This window comes from Chinchilla lanigera, unplaced genomic scaffold (genome assembly GCF_000276665.1).
Source record: "Chinchilla lanigera isolate Chin_1 unplaced genomic scaffold, ChiLan1.0 scaffold00091, whole genome shotgun sequence".
In the NCBI taxonomy this organism is placed as follows: Eukaryota; Metazoa; Chordata; class Mammalia; order Rodentia; family Chinchillidae; genus Chinchilla; species Chinchilla lanigera.
The window spans coordinates 4,059,016-4,082,069 of NW_004955492.1; the positions used below are offsets into that span (position 1 = coordinate 4,059,016).

The window sequence follows — 23,054 nt, forward strand, 5'->3', positions numbered from 1 at the left end:
TGAACTTGTTATCTGCCTGCCTGTTTCTCCCGGAGGGCTGGGATTACAGGCCTCCACTACCATGCCTTATGAAAGGTCATAGTTCGAGCAGCAGTGTATTCAAATACCCTGTCAAATTTAGGACCCTTATCCAGAAACCAGGCACTTGTCTCTGTGTCCTTCAGATGTGTCTTTGCCCAATGATGTGAGGGGCTCATTGGGACAACCCCAGCCTCAGCAGCTTGCTCTGGGAGAGGAGGGAGAAGCCCTCGCTTGCTTAGCAAAGGGATCTGGGGAGTTACTTTCTAAAGTTAGGCACAGGAAAAGAAATGTTTTATTTCACACTACTCTGGAGATAGAGAAAAATGTATCTTAATATGGATCAACTGTCGGGAACGTGCTCTCTGTTCTTTATACTCAGTGATCTTTGAAGAGGTTGAAAAGAGTGTGCATTCTTAAATAATTTCCTGCAGATATCGATGAGTGCTCAGAGCAGCCCTCCGTGTGCGGGAGCCAAGCGATCTGCAACAACCAGCCGGGCACCTTCCGCTGTGAATGTTCTGAGGGCTACCGCTTCTCAGATGAAGGCAAATGTGTGGGTAAGTTCTCTGGGCAATGCTTCAAAATGTGTTCCTGCTGTGTGCTGGCTCTGTGGTGTAGTAATCCTAGCCGAAAAGAAGAAGGAGCTGGGTTCTGCCTTTTGGAAGGGCAGTTTACAAAGGCACATGAGACCTAATTCGCCTCCCCTTCCCCCGCCCCCCTACCTAGAGAGTCAGGGCTGCAAGGAGTGAGCCATGTGCTTTACACTGGCAACATCATCGCCTCATTTGTTGTAAATTTTGTCTTGCATTTGCTTCTTTCTTGTGTGTGTGTGTGTGTATGTGTGTGAGAGAGAGAGAGACTGTGGATTGAACCCAGAGCCTTTGCATTGAGCTACATCCACAGCCCATTTAAAAACTTGTACATTTTAAGACAAGATCTCACTAGGTCCCTAAATTCTCCAATCTGGGTTCAAACCTGGAATCCTCCTACCTCAGCTTCCCAGAGCGCTGGGGTTACAGGCATGTGCCACCACACCCAGCACTGTTAACAAACTTTTAATCATTTTCACGATAGCAAAAAGCTATGAGATTTGCCTTTCCCTTGTAATTTTTTAACCTTGAGAATCATTCTGAAAGGCCACCTCCCAGGGACTTTTATGCTATTAGCTGTTTTAGTCTGAATTCTACCTAAATTACGTCTAAAATTCCCTTTGGAACCACTCTAAGTCACAGCATAATTTCTTAGTCTTTCTGAGGTAAGTTAATACTGCAGTGTTAATTAGGCTAATGATGCTCTTAGTTGATTATTTTGGTGATGATGATTGTGGGTCAGCCGCAAAGAGCCAGGTTGTTACTTTTACCTTGTATTCTACTGCTGCGCATTGACAATGGTTCCAAGAATTTCAAGTTCAAAGATTCTTGGAAACTTGCAGGCCTGGAGGGAACCAGCTGAAAGCTATCTGAGCTCAACATGTGTGCCTGCTTAAGCAGTGTCCTCTGTGCTGTTTCAGCCAGTGTCCCCTTGTCCTTCCTGGCTGTTTGCTGAGCCTTGAATGCTTTCCATTTGCTCTATCTCTGAGCTCACACCAGGAGCCAGAAGGTCCCAGGGTGAGGTGGTGTCCTCAGGGCGGGAAAGAACAGGCAGTTCTCATGTTTTGTCTGTGGCCCAAACATCTGTGAGCTTGGGAGGCCAGTTCCCTTGCAGGGTTGAGGTTTCCTCTCGCTCTGCTAAAGTTACTTATTTTTCTTCTGAGTAGAGAACATCAGTTTCTCTGTATTTGGCCTGGCCTCCTCCTCTGGTTTTAGAGGTGTGGGAGATTCCAAAGTTTGTTTTTAATGGCAACCTCGTTTCTATCCTGTTGGCTCAAGTGTGGGCGGTGGATTTTGCACCCCTTGCGTGGTGGTGTGCGGTGTTGCTGAGACCAGTCTGGGACGTGCATGTAGGAAGCGTGGTGACCTGCGTTTCTGGGTCTCAACAATCCTGATGGCCACATGCACTGGAGGCGCAGGGCAGAGTGTGAGGCTAGTGCTGTGCAAACGTCAGCTCTCCGATATTTGATTGAGAGGAAGACACGTAACCTCCCAGGCCTTAGTTCCTTATCTGTAAAATGAGGTTGGATGTGATTATTGGTGTCCTGTGTACCTTGGAGCGCTCAAAGTGCCTCAGAAGCTGCCTATAAAGACGCAGAAAGGTCATGGGCAGGCCATTGTCCCCTCCTCTGATCCCCAGCCTCTCATTTTTCTATAAATCAAATTATGAGGAAGATGTTTGAATAATGAATTCCATTGTTCAAAAACAAGGGTGAGGGGGCTGGGGATTTAGCTCAGCGGCAAAAGCGCAAGGTCGTGAGTTCGGTTCCCGGTACCAGAGAAAAACCAAAAAAAAAAAAAAAAAAAAGGGTGAAAACCAAGGGTGAGGAGGTGGTCCCTGGGTTCTGGCAGGTCTGGCCTTACACAGTCTCCCATTTTCCCGCTGCCAGTGGCCCTGGGAAGTTCCCCCCTGCTCAGATCTCTGCCCCTTTAATCAGCTCCAGTCCTTTCTCAGGATTCCCTGTCCAAACAGTATCTTAGGCTGAAAGCCTGGGCTGGGAAGTTTCTCTCTGGGCAAGAGTAGAGGGATGAAAAAGAACCAGGCAGTGAGGAGGCTGGTTTGTTTGTCCTGCTCTCTGTGAGGCAGGACACCTGTGACTTTCTCTTCCCTGCTAGATGAGATGCACACTCATCTACAGTTCACTGAAATGTGTAAAAACCTGTTTTTGTGAAGGAAAGATGGGCCTCAGCTTGCCTGTAAGTCACCTTGACATCTGACACAGATGGTCCTCTGAGTGGACAGACACTGGCCTGTGGCACTTGGCCTGGTATATCGGGCAGGGTGAACTTCAGTGTCTTTGCACAGTGCACAACGCTGCCTGGCTCTTCGGGAAAAGCCAAGAAGGCTGCTGAGCATGAAGCCACTGCTCCTCTCCTCCTGCCAGTTGTATTATTAGGAAAGCTATACGAATGATTCAGTGTGATTTTGTTTTAGAATTTATGGTCCCCAGAGGCCTGTGATTCACTCTCCTGAGACCTGTGTCCCTGCCCTTTGCTCCTCCTTTAAGTGGCTTCTTTTGCTCTGTTTGTCCCTCTTCCGCTTGCATCTCCTGCTCACTCCTGTGTGCCTCACTTCTCAGAGCCCCAGCCTGCCTAGTGTCTCTTCCAGGGACCATCTCACTGTTCCGGGTCCTTTCCCTGGTGAATGCATCAGAAAAGTAGAACCTCGACTTAACAGTCTCTGGATTCCCATTTTCAGCTTAATTTTCTCTCTTTCCCGAAACTTTCCCTGGTGTTCACCCTTGCATTTTCCCTGTTACCGAAGGGGCAGGGAAGCTGCAACCCTGCCCAGTGAGGATTCCGGGGGAGAACAGGGCTGTGAGTACTAGTGTCTCCTCCTGCACATCAGCCTGCACTCTGGGCAGCTGGAGCGGCACGTTCACCTCTGTGGTGTTGGTCACTGGCTCTCCCGGACTCCAGTGGCTCCTTTTTGTAGCAATAAAGTCAGCAAGGCCATCTGGATACTCTGTTCCCGTGAGAACTGGAGGAAACTGCTGCCTGCAAGGATACTTCGGCTGCACAGAGCCCTTAGGAAACACTTTCTCTAGCTGATGTGTAGACAGTAGCTTAGAATACTTTATTTACTTAAAAATGAGAACCGAGTAGCAATATTGTTTTGTAAAGTTAATTGTGAAAGCTTTGGTAAGAATGAAATCACTGGGTATAAGAAATTGTCTTACATAAAGATAGATCTGGCTTAAAAAATTATATTATGAACTGTTCTTTCTTATCAACGATTTGAAGATTCTAAAAATACATGTGTGAAAATGATTACACAGCAGTAGTTAGAGCTGCACACGTGTATGCATGTCCAGTGGCTCCTGATGGGCTGAAAAACTGTGGAGGAGAACAGTGAAAGGGGAGTGGAGTTTATTTCCTGGTTGTGATGGCCATGTGGGGAATTTCTTTTCCCTACCTTCTTTTGGTTTTAATCCTTCAAGTGTCTTGTATCACATTATGGTAGCTAAAGGAGCCGGGGGTGGGCGGGAATGAGGACCCTGTAGAAGGGAACGTTTCTTTTTTGTTTCTTACAAGGGAACATTTGAAGTGGGGGAGAGGATGGGCGAGAAGAGGAGGAGCCCAAGGACATGGGACTGTGCTCAGGCGGTCAGGTAGATTCTGGGTTACTGTTTTCAGGCAGGGGTGTTTGGTACCACTGGCAGCAATGCAAAAATCTGGCCACCTGTGGTCTGTAGGATTTGGTTTGATGGTGCCTGTCCCAGGGGAGTTAGTGAGTGCCCTGGGCTTTGGCAGTCTAAGCCGCTAAGGACATGGGCTGGGCTTCCATCCCCTAGTCCTTGGCTGCCTGTCACTTGGCACAGACCTTTGAAGAGTCCCTTCTGCTTGTATCTCCTGCCCATTCCTCTGTGCCTCACTTCTCAGCCCCAGCCTGCCTGCTGTCTCTCCCAGGGACTGTCTGACTTGAGAATGCGCCAAACTTTTTCTCTTTCTCCTCTGCTTCTTTACCTTTAAGGTTCCCATTGTCTGTACTTTAAGGCCCAATCAATCAAAATTGGCCTTGGGAAGATTCATCAGGGAGAGATGAGTCCTGTCCATAGGATAATCCAGATCCAAGTTCTTCCTGGGAGGGAGGAAAGAGTTGTGTTTTGTTGTGGCAGGGGGTAAACTATCCCGGTGTTGGTGCTTCCAGAAAACCATAGGAACCCCAGAGCAACAGGATCAGCCATTAGAAACCCCTCTGATGTTGGTCATGACTGGCTATAGCGTGAGAAGGGCACCATTGCCAGCTCATGTCCCTTACCTGCTTCCTCACCTACTTTGCCTGAGGCTGTCATCAGGGCAATGGTTCCCTTTGCAGGCTTCCCTGGACCAGACATCATCATTTCTGCTATGCAAAGGAGGGACCCAAGGCTCTGAGTAGTAAACAGTGAGTCTGAGTCCATATGCTTGGCCCATACAGACCTGGTACAAACCCAGGGCCACCCACCCGATAGGCCCATCGTCCTATGCATACTACCTACTTCATACCCTTGGAGAAGCTTCTTTTGCCTTGGTGAGAAGTAAGAGACATTGATTTTGGCATTGGCAGTGAAGGTTCCACCTGACCAGAGTGGGCCAAAGTCACAGACACCAGGTGGTTTCAGATTTTTGGCTCCAAGAGCTTCCTGAGCCAAGGTGCTGTGGGACTTGCAGCCTCTATAGATGTCCAGCCTCCATCTCCGGAACAGTAGACTCTTGGGACCTGCACTGGGCTCTTCGGTGCTAAGAGGGAAAGCCTGGGGTGGGGAGGCAGCTGAGGTAAAGCCAGGTTGAATGAATAGAATGACCCACCAAGGTGTCAGAGGCCTGATCCAGGGGAACAAAAAAGATGTAAACCTATAGTGGAGTAGGGAGGCACCCTGGATGGCCCTCATCAAGCCCACTGCGTGCAACTGATCGAGTAGAGGGAGCTGGGCTGGGCCTGGCCTGCCCAGGGATCTTCCTTCAACAGTGCATCTTAACCTTTTGTTCCACAGCTATTGTAGACCAGCGCCCCATTGACTACTGTGCCACTGGCCTCCATGATTGTGACATCCCTCAGCGGGCCACCTGCATCTACATGGGAGGCTCCTCCTACACCTGCTCCTGTCTGCCTGGCTTTTCTGGGAACGGCCGAGCCTGCCAAGGTTTGTGGGCACTCTGAGTTCTCCCTCTCAGTCATTTGGAAAGGTCTCGGTGTTACCTGCTGTGCACTGATTCCCGGCCTACCCTGACCTCGCTACGCCAATATTAGAAAGAATTATGGTCCTGGCCCCCTTGGGGAAAGGAACTGCTTCTTAGATCTCCATGGCTAGAACTGTGGTTTCTTTTGGGGGCTGTTCTCTGTGATACTTGCACTCCCGCCGCTGGCTTGTTCTACGGACTTGTTTGTTCAGGCAACAATTAGGCACCTGCTCTCTGCTGGGAACTGAGGACATTGTTAGTCTTCCACAAAAAAAGCAAACAGTCGACGCACGTGTGCAGCATAAAGTCCATCCTTTTATTTAGTAAGATGCACATACTCATTTGGCCGGCTTGCTCTGGCTTTCTCCCCCCAAAGCAGAGTTCCCTTATTGAATAAATGGCTGCAGAGTGAATAAATGTCACACAGGGTCCTTTCACACTTGGCATCAGCTCCCTGGTGGTTCCTAGACACTTGCAGGAAATTTTGGGTAAGATAACCTGTAACAGGGTCCCCCAACCGAGTCTTTTTAATTGGCAGAACTGCTTGACTGTATACCGTGGAGGGTTTCTGAAAAGCCCACACTTTCTAAGGTGTTTTGAAATATTGTCTCTTCATTGCTTATAGAGTGAATGGTCACTGGCCTCCGGGGCTTTTCTGTCCACAGTTAATGCTCTGTCTCCAGACATGCAGGCATTTCAGCAGTTCTTGCTTTTGATGAAAGGAATCTTCTTATGATGCAAATGCGTCATTTCTTTTTCCTTTCTGCAAGCTTGATTCCTCGTGAAGACAATATTGCCAAAGTGAAACACATTTGTGAATGTCCTAAATCAGTGATGGGAAATCTTTTGGAGCTTTTAGTGATGCAAACATCCTGCTGTGGCACCCTTGTCGTAGGTTTGCCACCGTGGTTCTAGATGGATTTTGGGGACTTAGTGTCTTGAAAATTAATGTTTAGTGAGTTGAAAGTCACTGTTCCAAAAAGCTGGTTCTCATAGATAGGAGCAAGTGGGTTAAACTGCTGTGTAAACCACAAATTCTGGGAGCAGTCTCACTGACCCTGGGCCTGTGTCTGCTTTGCAGATGTGAATGAATGCCAGCCCAGTCGCTGTCACCCCGACGCCTTCTGCTACAACACTCCAGGCTCTTTCACGTGCCAGTGCAAACCTGGCTACCAAGGAGATGGCTTCCGATGCATGCCTGGAGGTAAGGGGCGACAGTTGGAGGTGGTGGCCCATTGCTGTACTCATGAGGGCTGAGTACTTGGCCCCGGGGACGAGGGGAATTAGTAGCAGACTTCAGGGACAGTCTTCACCTCATGGTCGTCCAAAAGCAAAAAGAGAGAGGAAGGGCTGTGTCCCCCTATGCCGTTTGAGGCCCCAGTGACCCAGCTTCCTCCCCATAGGCCCCACCTCCCAAAGCTTGTACCATGTCCCAGTAGGGCCATGGACTGGGGACTAAACTTCAAAACCTGCCCTTTGGGGAACAGTCAAGATCCAAACTAGAGCAATGCTTTATGGGGTCTGTTTCATGGCACGCTCGTGATCTTCTTCTCATCTTCATGAGGTAAGTTGTGCGACTGTCTCCATTTACCTGGAAGGTGTGACTCCAGAGAACAAAAATGCTCAAGTTGTAGTAAATAGTAGTAAAAGCTAGAACTGGGTTGGTCAGGTGGACTGTCAGTGTAGATTCAGTCCTCCAGACCTCTCTCATCCTGACATGAGGTTAAGAATGTACTTGACTCCTCCGGCTGGAGGTAGCCAGGCACGTTATTTGTTTTTCGTTATTGCTGCTCTTGTTGGCCAGATATAACCACGGCACTATGGGTGTTTTTAATAGAGCTACCTGGACATTTTCATCTCTCCACTTATGCAAGCATCCAGGAAATGTGTGAGTGTCCACCTCTGACCAGTCTGGGTTCATTGAGAGCAGCGTGCAGACACTTTCTATGTTTCCAGTGCCCGGTGGAGTTTATGACCTGTGTAGCATCATGGCTATTTATAGTTGTTAGAAAAAAAATGAATCCACCAGTTTCTGTGTCCCTACCAGCAGTACGCAAAGGTATTTGTTTACCCATATCCATACCCTTACTAGGATTAGCTTTTAGAATGGTGTTGATCTAAAAGGAGAAAATGTCAAACAAAATAAAGTTTTAATTCCATGTTACTAGGGTAAATTGTCTTCTCTCTGTTTAGAACAGGGATCAATAAACTATGGCCCATGGGCCTAGTTTGGCCCTCTGTCCGATTTTATAAATAAAGTTTTCCTGCATGAAGTCTGGCTGCTTTCATGTTAGGAAGGCAGAGTTTAGTACTTGTAACTGAGTCTGTGAGGCCCACAAAGTGGAAAGGACTTAAACAGTTTTCCATGGTGGAAAAAGCTTATACCCAGCTTAGGTGGATCCAGGCAGGGTCAGCCCTTTGTTCCTGAGTTTAAGGGTGAAAACTGTAGGCTCACGCACAGATTTTGATAGGCAGAGTACACAGAGAAGCGTTGTTGGCAGTGAGAGTCTGGGCATTCCAACAGCTATTAAAAGTGACTAGTGTCCATTATTCCACAGCTCGCTTCTCATCTTCACTTCAAAGAGAAGCAGATGTTTCAGTTTTTTGCTTTTGTTGTTTTTAGCCTGACTCCCTGCCCTCTCTTTAAGGTTCTGTTTACTAAACAGAAACAAATCCAGACCTGTAGTCTGGGATATGAAGAAGAGGCAATGATAATGTTAGTAAGAACTGTTTACCAGACTGTTTATATATTTAATCCTATTCCCTGAGGAAATTCAACATCTAGCTATATGCCCAAGAGACAGTGTGCATCTGAAATGAACAAGAATGTTCACTCCAAATTGCAGTAGAAAAGTCTCCATGGCTGTCAACAAGAGGAAGGGACATATGAGCTGTGGTTAATTTCATATAAGGAAATAGCAGGCAGCAGTTAAAATGAATGAATGGAGTTAATGGATAAATCTCAAAACCATGGTATTAGTTTAGCAAAAGAAAAACTTGCCAAAGGATGTGTTCAGTATGTGCATAAAATAGAGAGTGGTGTGGAAATAAACGTACATGCATAGGAAGACGATAAATAAGGAGCCCAGCACAGAGCTTACCTGTGGCGGGAGATGGGGTTTGGGATTAGGGGAGGGTAATGGGTATCTTGGTTAGTATGGACTTCTGTGACAATACCATGGAGTGGGTGGCTTATATGTAACAGAAACTTATCTCAGCAAGCTTTTTTGTTTGTTTGTTTGTTTTGTTTTTTTCTGGTACTGGGAATTGAACTCACGACCTCCCTCTTTCTTGCCAGGCAGGCACTATGCCGCTGAGCTAAATCCCCAGCCACTCAGAAACTTATCTCATAGTGTGAGAAACCTTAGATCAATGTGCTGAAAAATTTAGTGTCTAGGGAGGTCCAGTTTCCTGGTTCATGGAGGCCACCTGTCTTGCTGCAGTTTTCCTTGAGTGATAGAATGAGCGGGGGTCTCTCTGGGGCTGTTTATAAGACACTGATCTCATTGCTGAGGGCTGCATCCTTATTACATCACCTCCCAACGGAGCCCCTCTTGGACAGCATCTAGGGGGTTGGTTTCAACATTCAAATGTTGGGAGGACGCACATTTCCCACCATAGTGTCAGGCCGTATTTATATTTCTAACATTTTATTCAGCTGGAATATGAATATGTAGATATTCATCATGTTCTAAATTTTGCATGTCTAAAATATTTTAGCAATCATTACAGAGAGAAATGATATATAATATCATAAGACTCCTGGTGCCAAACTTAATGAAGGACAGGGATTGAACAGTCAGCACTCACTTGACACCTGGTGTGTGTACAGGGGAGCTGCCTCCAAAAATAAAACCAACCTGGCTTTGAAGGTGAGCTAGTAAGGTCATGGCTTTATCAGTGTCAAATGAGAACAGACAAAGTAGAGGAAATTATAATCTGTTCTTCCTCCATCGTTCTGCATTCTGCCTCAGCTTATATATGGTTGTAAAATCACTTTAGTGGATCACTATTATCACTGTTTTTTTAGATAGAATGAATGAAGTAAAAAACAATCTAAAAAATAGAGTATAGGAAGAGTATATAAATAGTATTTCTGGAATGAAGAGTCATATGTAAGATTGTACATGTGTGTGGTGTGTGTGTCTGTATACGTGTGTTGACATGTGCACATATGAGGTATCTGTTGTTGCATACCATTGCCCTCCAAAGTTAGCTGCTTATAACAATAAATGTTAATTATCTCCCAGTTTCTATGGGTTGGGTCAGGAATTCAGGAGCAGTTTACTGGGAAGCCCCAGGTTGAGGTTAGATGGTTGTAAAGCCAGCAGTAAAAGCTGGGGTCTGCTCTGCCAGAAGAGAAGGCTCTGCATGGAGGACCCAGGTAGCTGTTGGCCCCCTCAATTCCTCTCAGCCCGGCCCTCCCCAGGGTGCCTTAGCATCTGTGAGACCTGGCAGCTGGCTCCCTCCAGGGCATGTGATGGGTGAGATTGAGGAGGAAGGTGACCAATATAGGAAGTGACCTACTCTCTGCTCCCCGCTGAGGCTGACCAGCTGCCAGTGTGAAAAGGGACTTCCTCTTGCAGGAGACGGGCGGTATCTCGAAGGCTGCTATCATGCCACTGCCCCTGCCAGGACAGCACCTGAGAGAATATCACTGGCCAGAGTTTTCCACTGCAGTAAAGTCAGGAGAGGGTCAGAAAGGGCATAAGAAAGATACCCTGGGCTGGCGATTTCCACCTGGTCCTTCAGTCACATACAATCTAAATCCTGGGGATGCTTGCACAGAGTTGGGGGTTCCTGATAGGTGCATGTGGATATTTCTGGGTGAAAGTCATACCTAGAGAAGTTTTTCTCCCCTCGTCAAGATTACATCTGCATCTCCCTCCCATGCTGAGGGTCTAAGTACGGTGGATGAGAAGAATTAGAATGTACCACCATGTTGTACCTTATTACACAGTCTCTGCGGAATGATCCTATGATACTATCACCACGGATAGAATTTCTGAGAGCAGTTTTCTTACTGAATCACTGTCTAGTTACTCAGTGGTTAGAAGCAAGTTTTCTTGTAGAGTCCTCAGGAAAGGCTTGTGGAAGCTGTATTCCTCGTTCACATTGTCTTCCTTTTACTCTTACCACCCCTGTGACATAAAGCACAGTGGTTAGACTTTAGTGATGATCTGACGGTCTGTCCCAGTTTATCTGTGTGCATAAAGACTTTGTGTGTTTTTGGTTCTCTATTTAAAGTCCAACACTTTTACTAGAATGTGGATTGGTGCTGATTGTTCTGCGTCAGTATTCTTCATTACACAGCGTACTTTTTAGTATGTCCTTCCAATTTTTTTTTTTTTTTTTTTAATTTTGGGAAACTTATTTTGAATTACAGTTTTAGTGTGTGTGTTTTCTCTCCATGCCTTGGTTTATTTCCTCAGGGGCTTTTTTATATGTTGAATCTTCTTTGTCTTTGCTAGTATTTGTTGCCTTCTCTCCAGTCTATTTTATCTCATTTCTTTTTGACTTTGTTTTCCTGAGTTCTGTTTCTATTAAGACCTCATCTATTCTGTATATTTTACTTTTTTGTTCCTCCTAACACAGTCTTCATTTCTGGGTTGATATTTTTTCTTTTATTTCTATGTCCTTCCTGACTTCTGTTGCCCTCTTTTGGAATTTTCTAAATTTTGATTCATGTTTTTCTTTGCTGCCTGCATCGTTGTCTTACTGCCCTTTACTTACTATGATCTGTTCTGTGCGCAAGTCTTTTTGGCACACTCTCCTGGTCTGTAAGGCTGTGGCTGTGCTCCTTATTATCCCTGTCTACTACTAGCCTCCTGTGGGATCTGATGTCCATACTCTGCTGTCTGTGCTTTATGTGAATCTGTGTTTCCTTGGAGTTTGGGAAGCGTGGCTTGGTTTGCAGAATTTCCTCTTCTGCGAAGTATTTAAAAGTATTTCAAGTTGCGTTTGAAATTTCTGGCTCTGTTTGCCTTCCCCATGTATATATGTTCCTTTTCTCTCTCTCTCTTTTATTAAGTTTATTGGTTCAATTTGGATATATATACTGATCGCATTCATCATGGGGAATTTGTACCTGTACATGACACATCTTGATTGGTCCTTCTCTTTCCTAGACCCTATTCTGTCTCACTTTGACTCTTCTCCTGTAATTTCTCCCCATGTGGGTCCCTGCCAGCTCCTTAACTCTGAGAATTCCAGCTGCTCAGCCCCTAGGTTCGGGTACTGTGTTACAGTTGGCCTGTGGTGCCTTTTGGGGTGCGCCTGCTCACTCTTAGGGGTCTGCCTACTCCAGACCTCCTGGATGCTCTGTTGCTTCCATTTGCTGCCTCCCAACAGACACCATACCAGGTGGCCTTGGTGGTGTGGCCTCACCTGCTTCTTCTCAGGCTTCGTAGGACTACATGTCACTGTGCCCTTTTTTCCTTTCATTTCTTTTCCTTTGTGTGTGTGTGTGTGTGTGTTACTGGAGATTGAGCCCAAAACCATTTGCACTGTGCTACATCCTCAGCCATTTTTTATTTAGAGGTAGGTGCGACTGTCTTTATGCTGCTCAGGCTGGGCTTGAACTTGTGCTTCTCCCTGCGCCTCCCAGAGTACAGGGATTGCAGACATGTGGAGGCTTTGGGTTTTATTATTTACTTAACCTCCCTGCAACTAGGTTTTAAAACCAGGTCACCACTTTCTTAGAGCTTCCATTCTCAGACTGCTGTACTCAGGCCTTTGCCCCTAAGGCCCCTCCCCTCCAAACTGCTTGTATAAATGCAGAGACAACCCTCACTGTTGGTTTCTCCTTCCCTCTTGAAATACTTTGCCACAGCTTTGGGGTTTCAGCCTCACCAGCTGGTATGTATCACTGCTGGTACAGTTAGCCCCTCTGAGTGGGTAAGATATGGGTGTTTAGAGACACTAGCTAATTTGTCCAGGGTACCCAGCTAACTAGTAGCATAAGTAGTAGCATAGCTAAATAATTCTTAAGCATCCGCTACACATGGACCACGTCTCTGCCCAGGAGGAGCCTGCATTGTAAGGAGGAGGAAATGGTGAATGTGTGAGTGGTGCGTAGAGGCTCAGAGCAGAGACCCAAGGCACTAGCGGGGAAAGTGAGCACCAGGAGGCTTTGCACTCTGCGTTTGAGGACAGGAGGGATTGCCAAGGAGCAGGTGATGAGATCGCACTGTGGGAGACCCTAGCCGGCCCATAAATTTGACAGCGTCCCAGGCTTCATGCCAGTGGCCCTGGACCATCATCTCTCAACCCTTGAGCTCTTGGGTGGCCTTGTTTCCAAATCACTGAGCTGCAGTATCACTGAGCCTCGGGGCTCCTCCTCCCAGTCTCGTCTAACCTGCTCCTCAGAGTAGCACGTCAACCAGGTCCACCTGTACCCAGAATTTCTGGGTCTCCTATTCTCCCTGGCCTTCCACCAGGCAGCTACTGTACTCAGGTTGCCTGTGCACTGGGGACACTGGAGATGTGTCAGCTTACGTGTCATGCAAGTCCCTGGTGGAGGTGGATAAGCAGCTTTTCTAATTCACCTTCCTCTGATGAATATCAGCCTGAGAGTTGCGTCCCAGAGTCTTTCAGGCCAGATGGACAGGAAGCAGCCTGCCTCGGTCAGCACTTTCCCAGCCAAATACAAGCCCAGGAAATAGTCTTCGTGACCCCACTGAGCACCCATCCAAGGGGCCCTCGCTGGACAATCCTTGGGTCCTTCCTCTGATGAGTATCAGCCTGAGAGTCGCGTCCCAAAGCCTTTCAGGCTGGATGGACAAGAAGCAGCCTGTCTCGGTCAGCACTTTCCCAGCCACACACAAGTCCAGGAAACAGTCTCCATGACCCCACTGTCTACCCATCCAGGGGCCCTCGCTGGACAATCCCTGGGCCCTGGGGGCCTCAGCAGGGGCCTTCACTGCCTGCTGACCAGCTGAGCAACATCCCAGGAGCCCCACTGAGGTCACAGCTTTGTGTAAACACACTTGAAATGCAGTTTCCTGAGTTGGAATTGAGGTTTCCCTTCTCATAAACTCAAGATACAGCACTTAAAAAGTTTCACTGTTAATTCCAGATCACTGAGGGTTTTTTGTTTTATTTTGTTTTTGTGGCATTGAGAATTGAAACCCAGGGCCTTTGCACTCAGCTGCACCCCCAGCTCTTTTTTAATTATTTAATGTATATATCATAGATGACATAACATGTTCAATACATGTAAGTGTCCTGGGAACTGGACCAGGAATCCAGAGACCCAGATTCCAGTTCGAGCTGAGCTACTTAACATGCTGTGGCCCTGGGGGAGATCCTTCACCAATGCTTCGAGCTTGGGTTTTCTCATTTAATATAAAAACCTGTTGCTTTTCACATAAGACTATAAGAGGAATTAAATAAAATATATGTGAATGAGGACAGCTAACATGGAAACTAAAACCCAGCATAAATGGAAAGATTTGAGGAAGTAGAGAAATTTTATATCTAGGGGTGTACAAAACCCAACATTTTTATTCTAACTAAATGGCTTGTTAGTATCTTTGGCTCTTTCTACCTCAGATATTTTGTTCTTTACATGAGCCCTGGGACAGAAGAAAAGTATACACAGTTTTTTCTTGCCAGTTGCAACAAACCCTTTTCTGGTGTACTGACTGCCTCTAATCAAGGGAGCAGTTCTGTTAAGCCAGCAGTCAGGCCAGCAAGAAGATTGGCAACATGGACAAAAGGTGCTTTAAGCATTTGCTGGCAGCACACATGTCCCCGGAGCTGCCTTCATAGGTAGTCACATGTGAACGTTTGGGTGCAAGGCTTCATGTTCCATCTGTGTGTGTTGCCTTGGCCCATTTTCTGCTGCTCCGACAGAACACCATGTGCTAGGTAATTTATATGAAACAGATATTTGTTTTGCTCACAGTTCTGGAGGCTGAGAAATCTAAGATGGACTCTTGAGGGCTGCCCTGTAACCTGGCAAGAGGAATCACCAGGGGGAGAGACAGGGAAGCAGTAGTGCATTCCTCCAGACAGAACCGTAGCAACCCATCTACCTCTTAAAGGTCTCGTCTCTCAGTTGCATTGGGGATTGAGTCCGGACAAGTGAACACTGGGGAACACGTTCAAACATTTGTCACTGCCTCTCACTCCACAGTGTAAACCTAGGAGTTGGGTTGCTTTTGCCTTCTGTTCTTCAGCTGAAGGTGGGGGCTGGGCAGCACCGTGAACACCCCCACGGCACTGCACGATGCCACCTGGAAGCAAACCTTTCAGACACAAAGGTCTGTGACTGCACAATCTCTCCCGGCTTTTACAATGTTTTACTAATACACACACTTTTTTTCACCCTTATGTAATGAGTAATGTCCTAGGGCATGAGCTTGCAGCTACCATCCCAATCAGTCAAATCTGGCCCCTTGTTGTGTTGTTATTGTTTTCTTCTTCTTTCTGTGGTAGAACTAAGGCCTGTGTACTGACATGCTTTCCTAGTTCTTTTTCATTTTGTGTTTTGAGACATGGTCTTGGTAAGTCACTAAGTTCCAGGCTGGGTCAGACTTGAGATCCTCCTGCCTCAGTCTCCCAGAGTGCTGGGACTCTAGGCATGTACTATTACATACAACCTTTCTTTCTTTTTTTCTTTCTTTCTTTCTTTCTTTCTTTCCTTTTCTTTTCTTTTCTTTCTCTTTTTCTTTCCTTCCTTCCTTCCTTCCTTCCTTCCTTCCTTCCTTCCTTCCTTCCTTCCTTCATAAAGTTAGCACAGAACACATGCACATTTATTTACTTTTTGTGCATTTTCTATTTTATTTTTTATCTTAGTTTATTTATATAGTAATAGTGTTTATCCTTGTGCAGAATTGGTACATGTGCATTGTACATCTTAATCTTAATTTCTTTTTTTTCATCTTCTTTCCCTTCCTTCTCTTCCCCTTCCCCCTATCCTTTGGTCCCCTTCATTTTTTTTTCTGTACAAGTTTGCAGTATGTGATGTTTACATTCCTTGTGTGGAGCTGGTACATTTGTGTATTAAATGATTAGGAATGTTGCAGCTGGGAACGTGGCACGCAAATGTAATTCCAGCTACTCATGAGGCTAAGACAAGAGGATTGCAAGTTTGAGCCTAGCCTGGACGATTTAGCAGGACCCTGTCTCAAAATAAATGAAAAGGGTTGGGAATTTAGCTCAGTGGTAGAGCACCCATGGATTTAGTCTCCAGGGTGGGAGGTGGGGGGCATATGATTGCTTTCGCACCACGGCCATGGATTTGGGTAGTTGTGACAAAGAGTGTATGTCGACAAAGCAGAGAGTATTTACTCGGCAAAGCTGGCTGAGCCCTGCCCTAGAGCGTCTTAACCGTGGTCCTGCAGTCATCAAAACAGGGCATGCAAGAGGTTTGGCTTCATGGCAGAGCACTTGCCTGGCATGCTCAAGGTCCTGGGTTTGATTCTCAGCACCACAGGGATAACAGAAGAGAAACATGCGGGCAGGCCTCCTGTGACTCTGCCCTGTGGAGAAGAAGGTCTTCCTGTGTGGCTGATGTGCCCTGGCCCCTCTGCTCTGATGTGAAGGACGGGAATACCTGTTCTCCCTCGCCCCCAGGCTGTGTGCCAGGTTGGGGAAAGTCCATCACTGCCCTTGTATGCTCTTGGGGAACAGCTCTTTGGAGTCTGGAGTGCTGGTGATCTGGGCACCCAAGGGCTCACACAGGAGCACTAGGCCCTGGTTGATTCTTGAAGGACTGGCCAGGGAAAGAGGGGAGGGACACAGATAGCACGTGAGCAGCCTGGAAGGGACAGGCAGCAAGACATAATTGTAGCTCTTGGCAGTCAGTGACCAGGTTAATGGACTTCATCCGGTGTCAGTGCCTCTCTGTGTGTGGCCCCGCTACAGAGGCGACCACCTGGGCCTGGGCTCCAGTGAGTGTAAAACCAGCTGCAAAGCTGGGTGTTTGGGAACCACGTATTCCAGGCCATGCACGGCTTCTTATGTAGGAGCATTGGCTTTGGGACTTGGGTTGCATGGCTGAGAAGCCCAGTTTCTTGCCAAATAATTAAAGGAAAACACAAGCGTTGGTGAACGCTCTGCTTTTTGATCTCCAGACTATTTGCCCTCGACACAGTGTCAGTCAGCAAAGAGCATGAGAGAATGAAAAAGATGCATATGCGGAAAATTTCAAATTGCTTGTGAGCCAGGCGTTGTGGTACACACCTGTAATCCTGACTCTCGGGGAGACTGAGGTCGGAGCATTATAAATTAGAGCCTGGCCAATTTAACAACTTTGTAAGACGCTATCTGAAAAAAAGAAAGTTGGAGATGTACGTTACTGCAATGCTCCTAGGTTCAGTGCCCAGTAGTGCATCCGAAAACAAAATAAAACCCAAAAAACCATGAGCAGCTGCTCTCTGAGTTCAGGGTTTCCTTTTGGGGTGATGGAAATATTTCAGAACTAGATGGCACAGCACTGTGAATGTACTATGCTTTGAATTTTTCACTTTAAAATGGTTCTTTTTATGTTTTGCCTTGATTTTTAAAAATTATTTCAAAACTTGGGGAGAATAAAGATAATGTAATCTTGACACTTAGGATCATTAAATCATACTGATGTTTTAAATGTTTAAAAGTTAGTAACACTAAATCCAGTGACAGACAAGTGCCCTTGTGGTCTGAGTCACGGCCCCCCGGTACACAAGGACATCCAACCCGGCTGATGGCTCTCTTCCTTGTCTCTGACAGAGGTGGAGAAGACCCGGTGCCAGCAGGAGCGCGAACACATTCTTGGTGCAGTGGGGGCCGCAGACACACAGCGGCCCAGGCCACCGGGCCTCTTTGTCCCTGAGTGTGACGAGCATGGACACTATGCGCCCACCCAGTGCCATGGCAGCACTGGCTACTGCTGGTGTGTGGACCGTGACGGCCGTGAGCTGGAGGGCACCAGGACCAGGGCTGGGCTGCAGCCCCCGTGTAAGTAGACAGCAGGTGGGAGAGCCGGGGCCCAACACGGCGGGTGCAGAGTTCCCCTGCTCACTTCCTTGTCCCTTCCGCACCCCAGACTCGCATGCACACATAGGTTCTTTGTAGATGCCCAGTGGAACACATGGCATTGATGTGAGATGGGCAGAGAGGATGTGTGTGGGAGGCCTGAACTTGGGTGAGGGGACAGGGCAAGACTGGGGGACCTCTGGCCCCTCTCCAAAGCCATGCTTACTCAGGGACATTACATCTTTCAGCACCTGCCTCCTTCACCGCTGTGCCCTAGCACTTCAGATGCCAGGACAAGTTGTGACCTCAGGGAGCAAACAGCCCCATGGTTTCTGCAGCCAGTTCAAGGCTGCCCTGTTGTAGAGTAGTTCTATGATGGGCCCTGTCTGAGGCCCAGCAAGGCTCTGGGACTCCATGCAGATTCCCTCTACTGTGTCAGCTTCCTCAGCTTCAATGCGAGAGATGAAAAGAATAATCCTGAGGATGTTACCCCCTTGTAAAATTCTGCTTCTGTCACAAATGTAGAAGTCAATCGTTGTTACAAGCTAACCTGGTAGAACTCATTCTGCTTCTGTCACAAATGGAGAAGTCGATCATTGTCATAAACTAATCTGATAGAACTAACTTTTGAGCCTCCCTTCTCAGTTTAGCTAATAACCACAGCTATAGAGCTTCTACCAGACATTTCCCAAAGCTGCTAATGAGCGGCACAGGTGACTCCCAAGCAGCACTAACTCACTTAATTTGGTGTGGGTGTTGGGGATTCCAGAGGAATGCCATGGATTTGGCCCCACAGCAACCCTGAGAGACGGGAACAGAGAGGAAAAGTGTAGGGAAAGGAGCTCTGGGGTGCAGTGGGTGGCGATCAGGAAGCCACAGAAGAACTCAGCTTGCAAGAGTAGTGGCTCACAGGGAGGCCTTTGGAAACACAACAGGAACCTCAAAGCTGTGCAGGGCCGCGAGGGGTAGCAGGCATTGACTAAGAGGAAGGAAGGAGCTGCGGGGTTCTGTGTTGGATGTGAGGGACAGGAGGGCATCAAATGCCAGGCTGAGCGGAAAGCTGTTGGTCAGGGAGCATTGACAAGCACTAGAAGTCCAGAAAGGGATTGATAGGTACCAGTGTGAAGCCAGTTGGAGGTTTAGAAGCACCCAGGTGCGTGACAGAAGTCACAGTGGATGTGGGTGAGAGCCCCAGCGTGCAAGGGGAGCAGGACAAGGGGAGTCCCACAGTAAAGAGGACAACCCGCCTGGTGTGTGTCACTGCCTGGGCATATTAGGCAAGACCAGAGAACCAACCTTGGAGTGACCTCATCCAGCTGTCATTTTAGGAGCAGAATACAAAGCCCAGGAATGCATGTGTCTTCTGTGCACAGTGTGTTAGCTCGTGTCCTACAGCACATTGTCCATCCTCTCCTGGGACGCCAGGAGCAGCGGGGTCAGAGGAGAGGGTTTAGGGGCTCCAGCCAGCTTGTTGATCCTGAGAGCCCAGAAGGGACATGTTTCTGGTCCAGCTGTGAGGCTGTCCCACCCCCCAGCCTGGAACAGGCTGTGCAGGACGCCCTTGTGTCATACGATGGGCTCCTGCAGCAATGACAAGCTCAATGGCACCACTAGAACACAGTTCTCCTGGGGCAGGGACTGCAGAGCTGCCATTGAAAGAGCATGAATGACAAAGTCTGCCCCAGAAGATAGAGGCTAAAGCATGCCTTTCACTGGACCGTTACTGCTAAATTCATGCCCTGCCTTGTCTTCTTCACAGAAGCCCTTTGATTGACTGTTGGCCTTTCAGGTGGAACATGTGTGGCTTTTTGGTTTGTGGTGCTATAAAGGTGACACGACCCACAATGTGGATGGATATATGTGTGGTTGTGTACATGTGCCCATGTGGTTTTGTATGTAGCACACATATATGTCTTTATGTGTGCGTATGTATGTGTGTTTGCATTTATGAGACCATTCGTGTGTGTATCTGTGTTTCTGGTTTGCATAGCCTGCGATCACTGGCCTCTGCTATCCCCCAGGTCTGAGTACAGTGGCCCCCATGGTTCCCCAGCGACCCGCGTTGCCTACCTCTGTGATCCCCCTGCCTCCTGGGACCCACTTACTCTTTGCCCAGACTGGGAAGATCGAGCGCCTCCCCCTGGAAGGAAATACCATGAAGAAGGCAGAAGCCAAAGCATTTCTTCATGTCCCGGTAAGGGCTGGCTGCTGGCTGTGGTGACAGCTCCTGCTCTTGTGACCTGGAGGGTGAAGTTACACCAGCACCCTGGATTGACCCCTGGAAACAGGGTGCTCCTTCCGTGCAGCCCTGAGAGGCCATCTCCCAGTCGGTCCCAACCCACCAGTGTGGGTCACTTCGAGTTGGAGCACTCAAAAAAGTTTGCTTAAAAATACATGAGCCATCATTTGTTCCATTGCCCCACTGAAAACATAAATCCCTCAAGGATCATGAGTGGTCTCCTTGATATCCTCTAGCATTCCTGCTCCGGGAATGGGACTGGGTTCCAAGACTGAGGAGGGCTGATGTATTAAGTTCATATTTAATGCTGTGCAACTATCACCACCATCCATGTACACAACTGTTTTCGTCTTCCAAACCAAAACTGTACCCATTAAGTACTAGCTCCCCCCGACCCAGTACCAGCCCATTCAGTCACTGTTCTACTTTTTGTCTCTGTGCATTTGACTCTTCCAAGGTACCTCATATAACCAGAATCATACTGTATTTGTCTTTTTGTGTCTAGCTCTTTTTGCCTAGCCTGATGTCCTCCAGGTTTATCCACCTTGCACTATGTGTCATTTTTTCCGTTTGAAGGCTAAATAATATTTCCTTGTATGCACATACCATATTTTGTTTCTTCATCTGTCAGTGGACAGTTGGATGCTTCTACCTTCTGGCTTGTAGGAAACTTGTTCTGTCAGTGTACCCTAGGGAGTAATTGCAGTGGGTATTGTTAGGTTTGGCACCAGATAGAGCAAGAGAGAGAGGTAAGTAAAACAAGCCTTTATTGCCAGCATGGGAGGGTTTCAGAGGATTGATTGTAAGGACCCTGGGAGGAGGGAGCTGGGGAACAGGTTTTTATTAGATTGTACCAGAGGTGGATTTAATATGGGCAGGTGATATGTCCTATCTCGAGGGAATTGGGAGTTAGTTGGAGCATGTAAGAAGTTTATCTTGGGGTCTGTTAGAAGAACAAAGAAATGTGTGTCCTGGCCAGCACCATTTTTAGATTCTGGATGTCTGTCAGGTATGAGGAAAATAAAGCCAAGAGACAAAGCTGGGGTCATGTGGAGTAGCCTCTTTACCTCCCAGGGCTAAGAGGAATGAACTACAATAGTAGGGACGTTAATTTTTACCCTTGCAAAATTAGTATCATGAGAGGCAATATTGCCTAGCAACTAACGACCAAAATTGACCAGGCAGGATGTTTTTTCAACACTGTGGTAGCTTGACTGCTTCAATCACTCTGACTCTGTCCTCCCCTCATACATATGACCAATTTTCAGCTCCCGTTGACACTGGCTGTTTTGAATCATACTGCTGTGCACACAGGTATAAAAATATCTGTTCAATTCCCTGCTTTCATTTCTTTTACAGATCTACCTAGCAGTAGGATGGCTCCGATGGTAATGTCGTGTTTCATTTCGTAATGAACTGCTGTGCTGTTTTGCACAGTTGCTGTGTCGCTACTCATTTTCATCAGCAGAGCACAAGTGTTTCAGTTTCTCTCTGTCCTCGACAATATTTTGTTTCCTTTTTTTAAAACAAAAAAAGTAGCCATTCTAATGGGTGTAAAGTGACACCTTACTGTGGTTTTGATTTTTAGCTCTATAAAGATTAGTGATATGGAACATCTTCTATCCTTCTTGCTTATTCATATATTTTCTATTCAAGGTCTATTCAAATTTTTTCGTCTTTTTAAAAAATCAGCTTTTTGTTGTGGAGTTGTAGAAGTTCTTTATATGTTCTCGATATTAGCCTCATAAGATACATGATTTGTAAATATTTTCTCCCATTTGATGAGGTGCGTTCTGTTGCTCATGTACTATGATGCATAGAAATCTAAATTTTTTATCTAGTCCATTTCACCTATTTTTTTTCTTTTATTGCTTGTTATGCTTTTGGCATCATATCCAAGAAAGCATTGCCAAATCCAGTGTCATTAGGCTTTTGCCCTATGTGTGTTAAAGTTTTAGCACTGACATTTATGTCTTTGATCCATTTGGAGTTTACTTTTGCCTGTACTGTGAGACAGGGGTCACTATCCATTTGACCTGATCTCTTGAGTGGAACTACTTGCTTGATAACCTTAACTGTTCCCAGGGAAAGACTCTCTGGGCCCCCCTCTCCCATGGTTCCTCAGACGCTGCCTCCTTAGTTTTTCCCAGGCCTCATATTGCCTGGTTCTGTGTCCACACCCAAGTACTCACTCCAGAGTTTCTTGTTAACTGAACAGTTTGATTTTCGCAGGCTGTGGACAGAGCCTGATCTCATAATGGGCTGAGATCCCACCTGGCTACCAGGTCTTTCCTAAACATCTCACAGGCAACATCTAGAGATAAACTTCTGCCTGTCTGATCAAGGGAAAAGCCACCTGTGTTTTTTAAATTTATACTTCAATTTACAAGAGATCTGAACTAAGTTTTACCAAAACAATCTGTAAGGAAGGTTCATTTTGAGGCAGTCTCTAAGTTGCCTCAGACTATTTAAGTTACTTGATAGTCCTACTAGAATGGAGTCTCACCTAAGGGTCACTGTGTGATATACAAATGTCAGGGAGAAAAAAAATGTATTACAATAAAAGATACGTTGCCATTGATTCCCTTTGAAAGACTCCATGTGACTTCAAATACATCCATCCCTCTGTTCTAGCCACCTTCTGAAGTAGCTCTAGACATTTTCTCTCATGTCTTTAGTTGTGCTGTCCTAGCTGCCTTGATGTCCTGGATGGATTAAAAAAGTTACCTTTCATGGTGTTTGTTTGTTTGCTTGTATTTTTGAGAACAGGGTCTTGCTATGTAGTTCAGGCTAGGCTTGAACTCCAGCTTCAAACTCATGATCCTCCTCCTGCCTCAGCCTTCTGAGAGCTGGGATTAGAGGCATGTGCCACCATGCCCAACCTTTCATGGTCATTTTCACTGTACTAAAGAGCCAAAGAAGGCTGGTGAATAAGGTGGACGAGGACACACCGTAGGTGGCTTTATCTGCTAGAAATTGCAGTAAATGTTTTTTTTTTTTTTTTTTTTTTTTGGTTTTTCTCCGGTACCAGGAACCGAACTCACGACCTTGCGCTTGCCAGGCAGGCGCTTTGCCGCTGA

General features: G+C 46.8%; 1 protein-coding gene across 1 annotated transcript in view; it reads left to right on the forward strand.

The window, feature by feature from the left end:
- The window catches only part of Nid1 (nidogen 1), a gene marked incomplete at its 5' end in the record, with an annotated part of 81,748 nt that overhangs the window by 44,104 nt on the left and 14,590 nt on the right, over window positions 1-23,054 (forward strand). Inside the window, 5 exon segments of the mRNA XM_013504725.1 lie at window positions 453-578; window positions 5,588-5,737; window positions 6,856-6,978; window positions 17,490-17,717; window positions 19,757-19,929. Coding sequence (XP_013360179.1) covers window positions 453-578; window positions 5,588-5,737; window positions 6,856-6,978; window positions 17,490-17,717; window positions 19,757-19,929 — 800 coding nt within the window.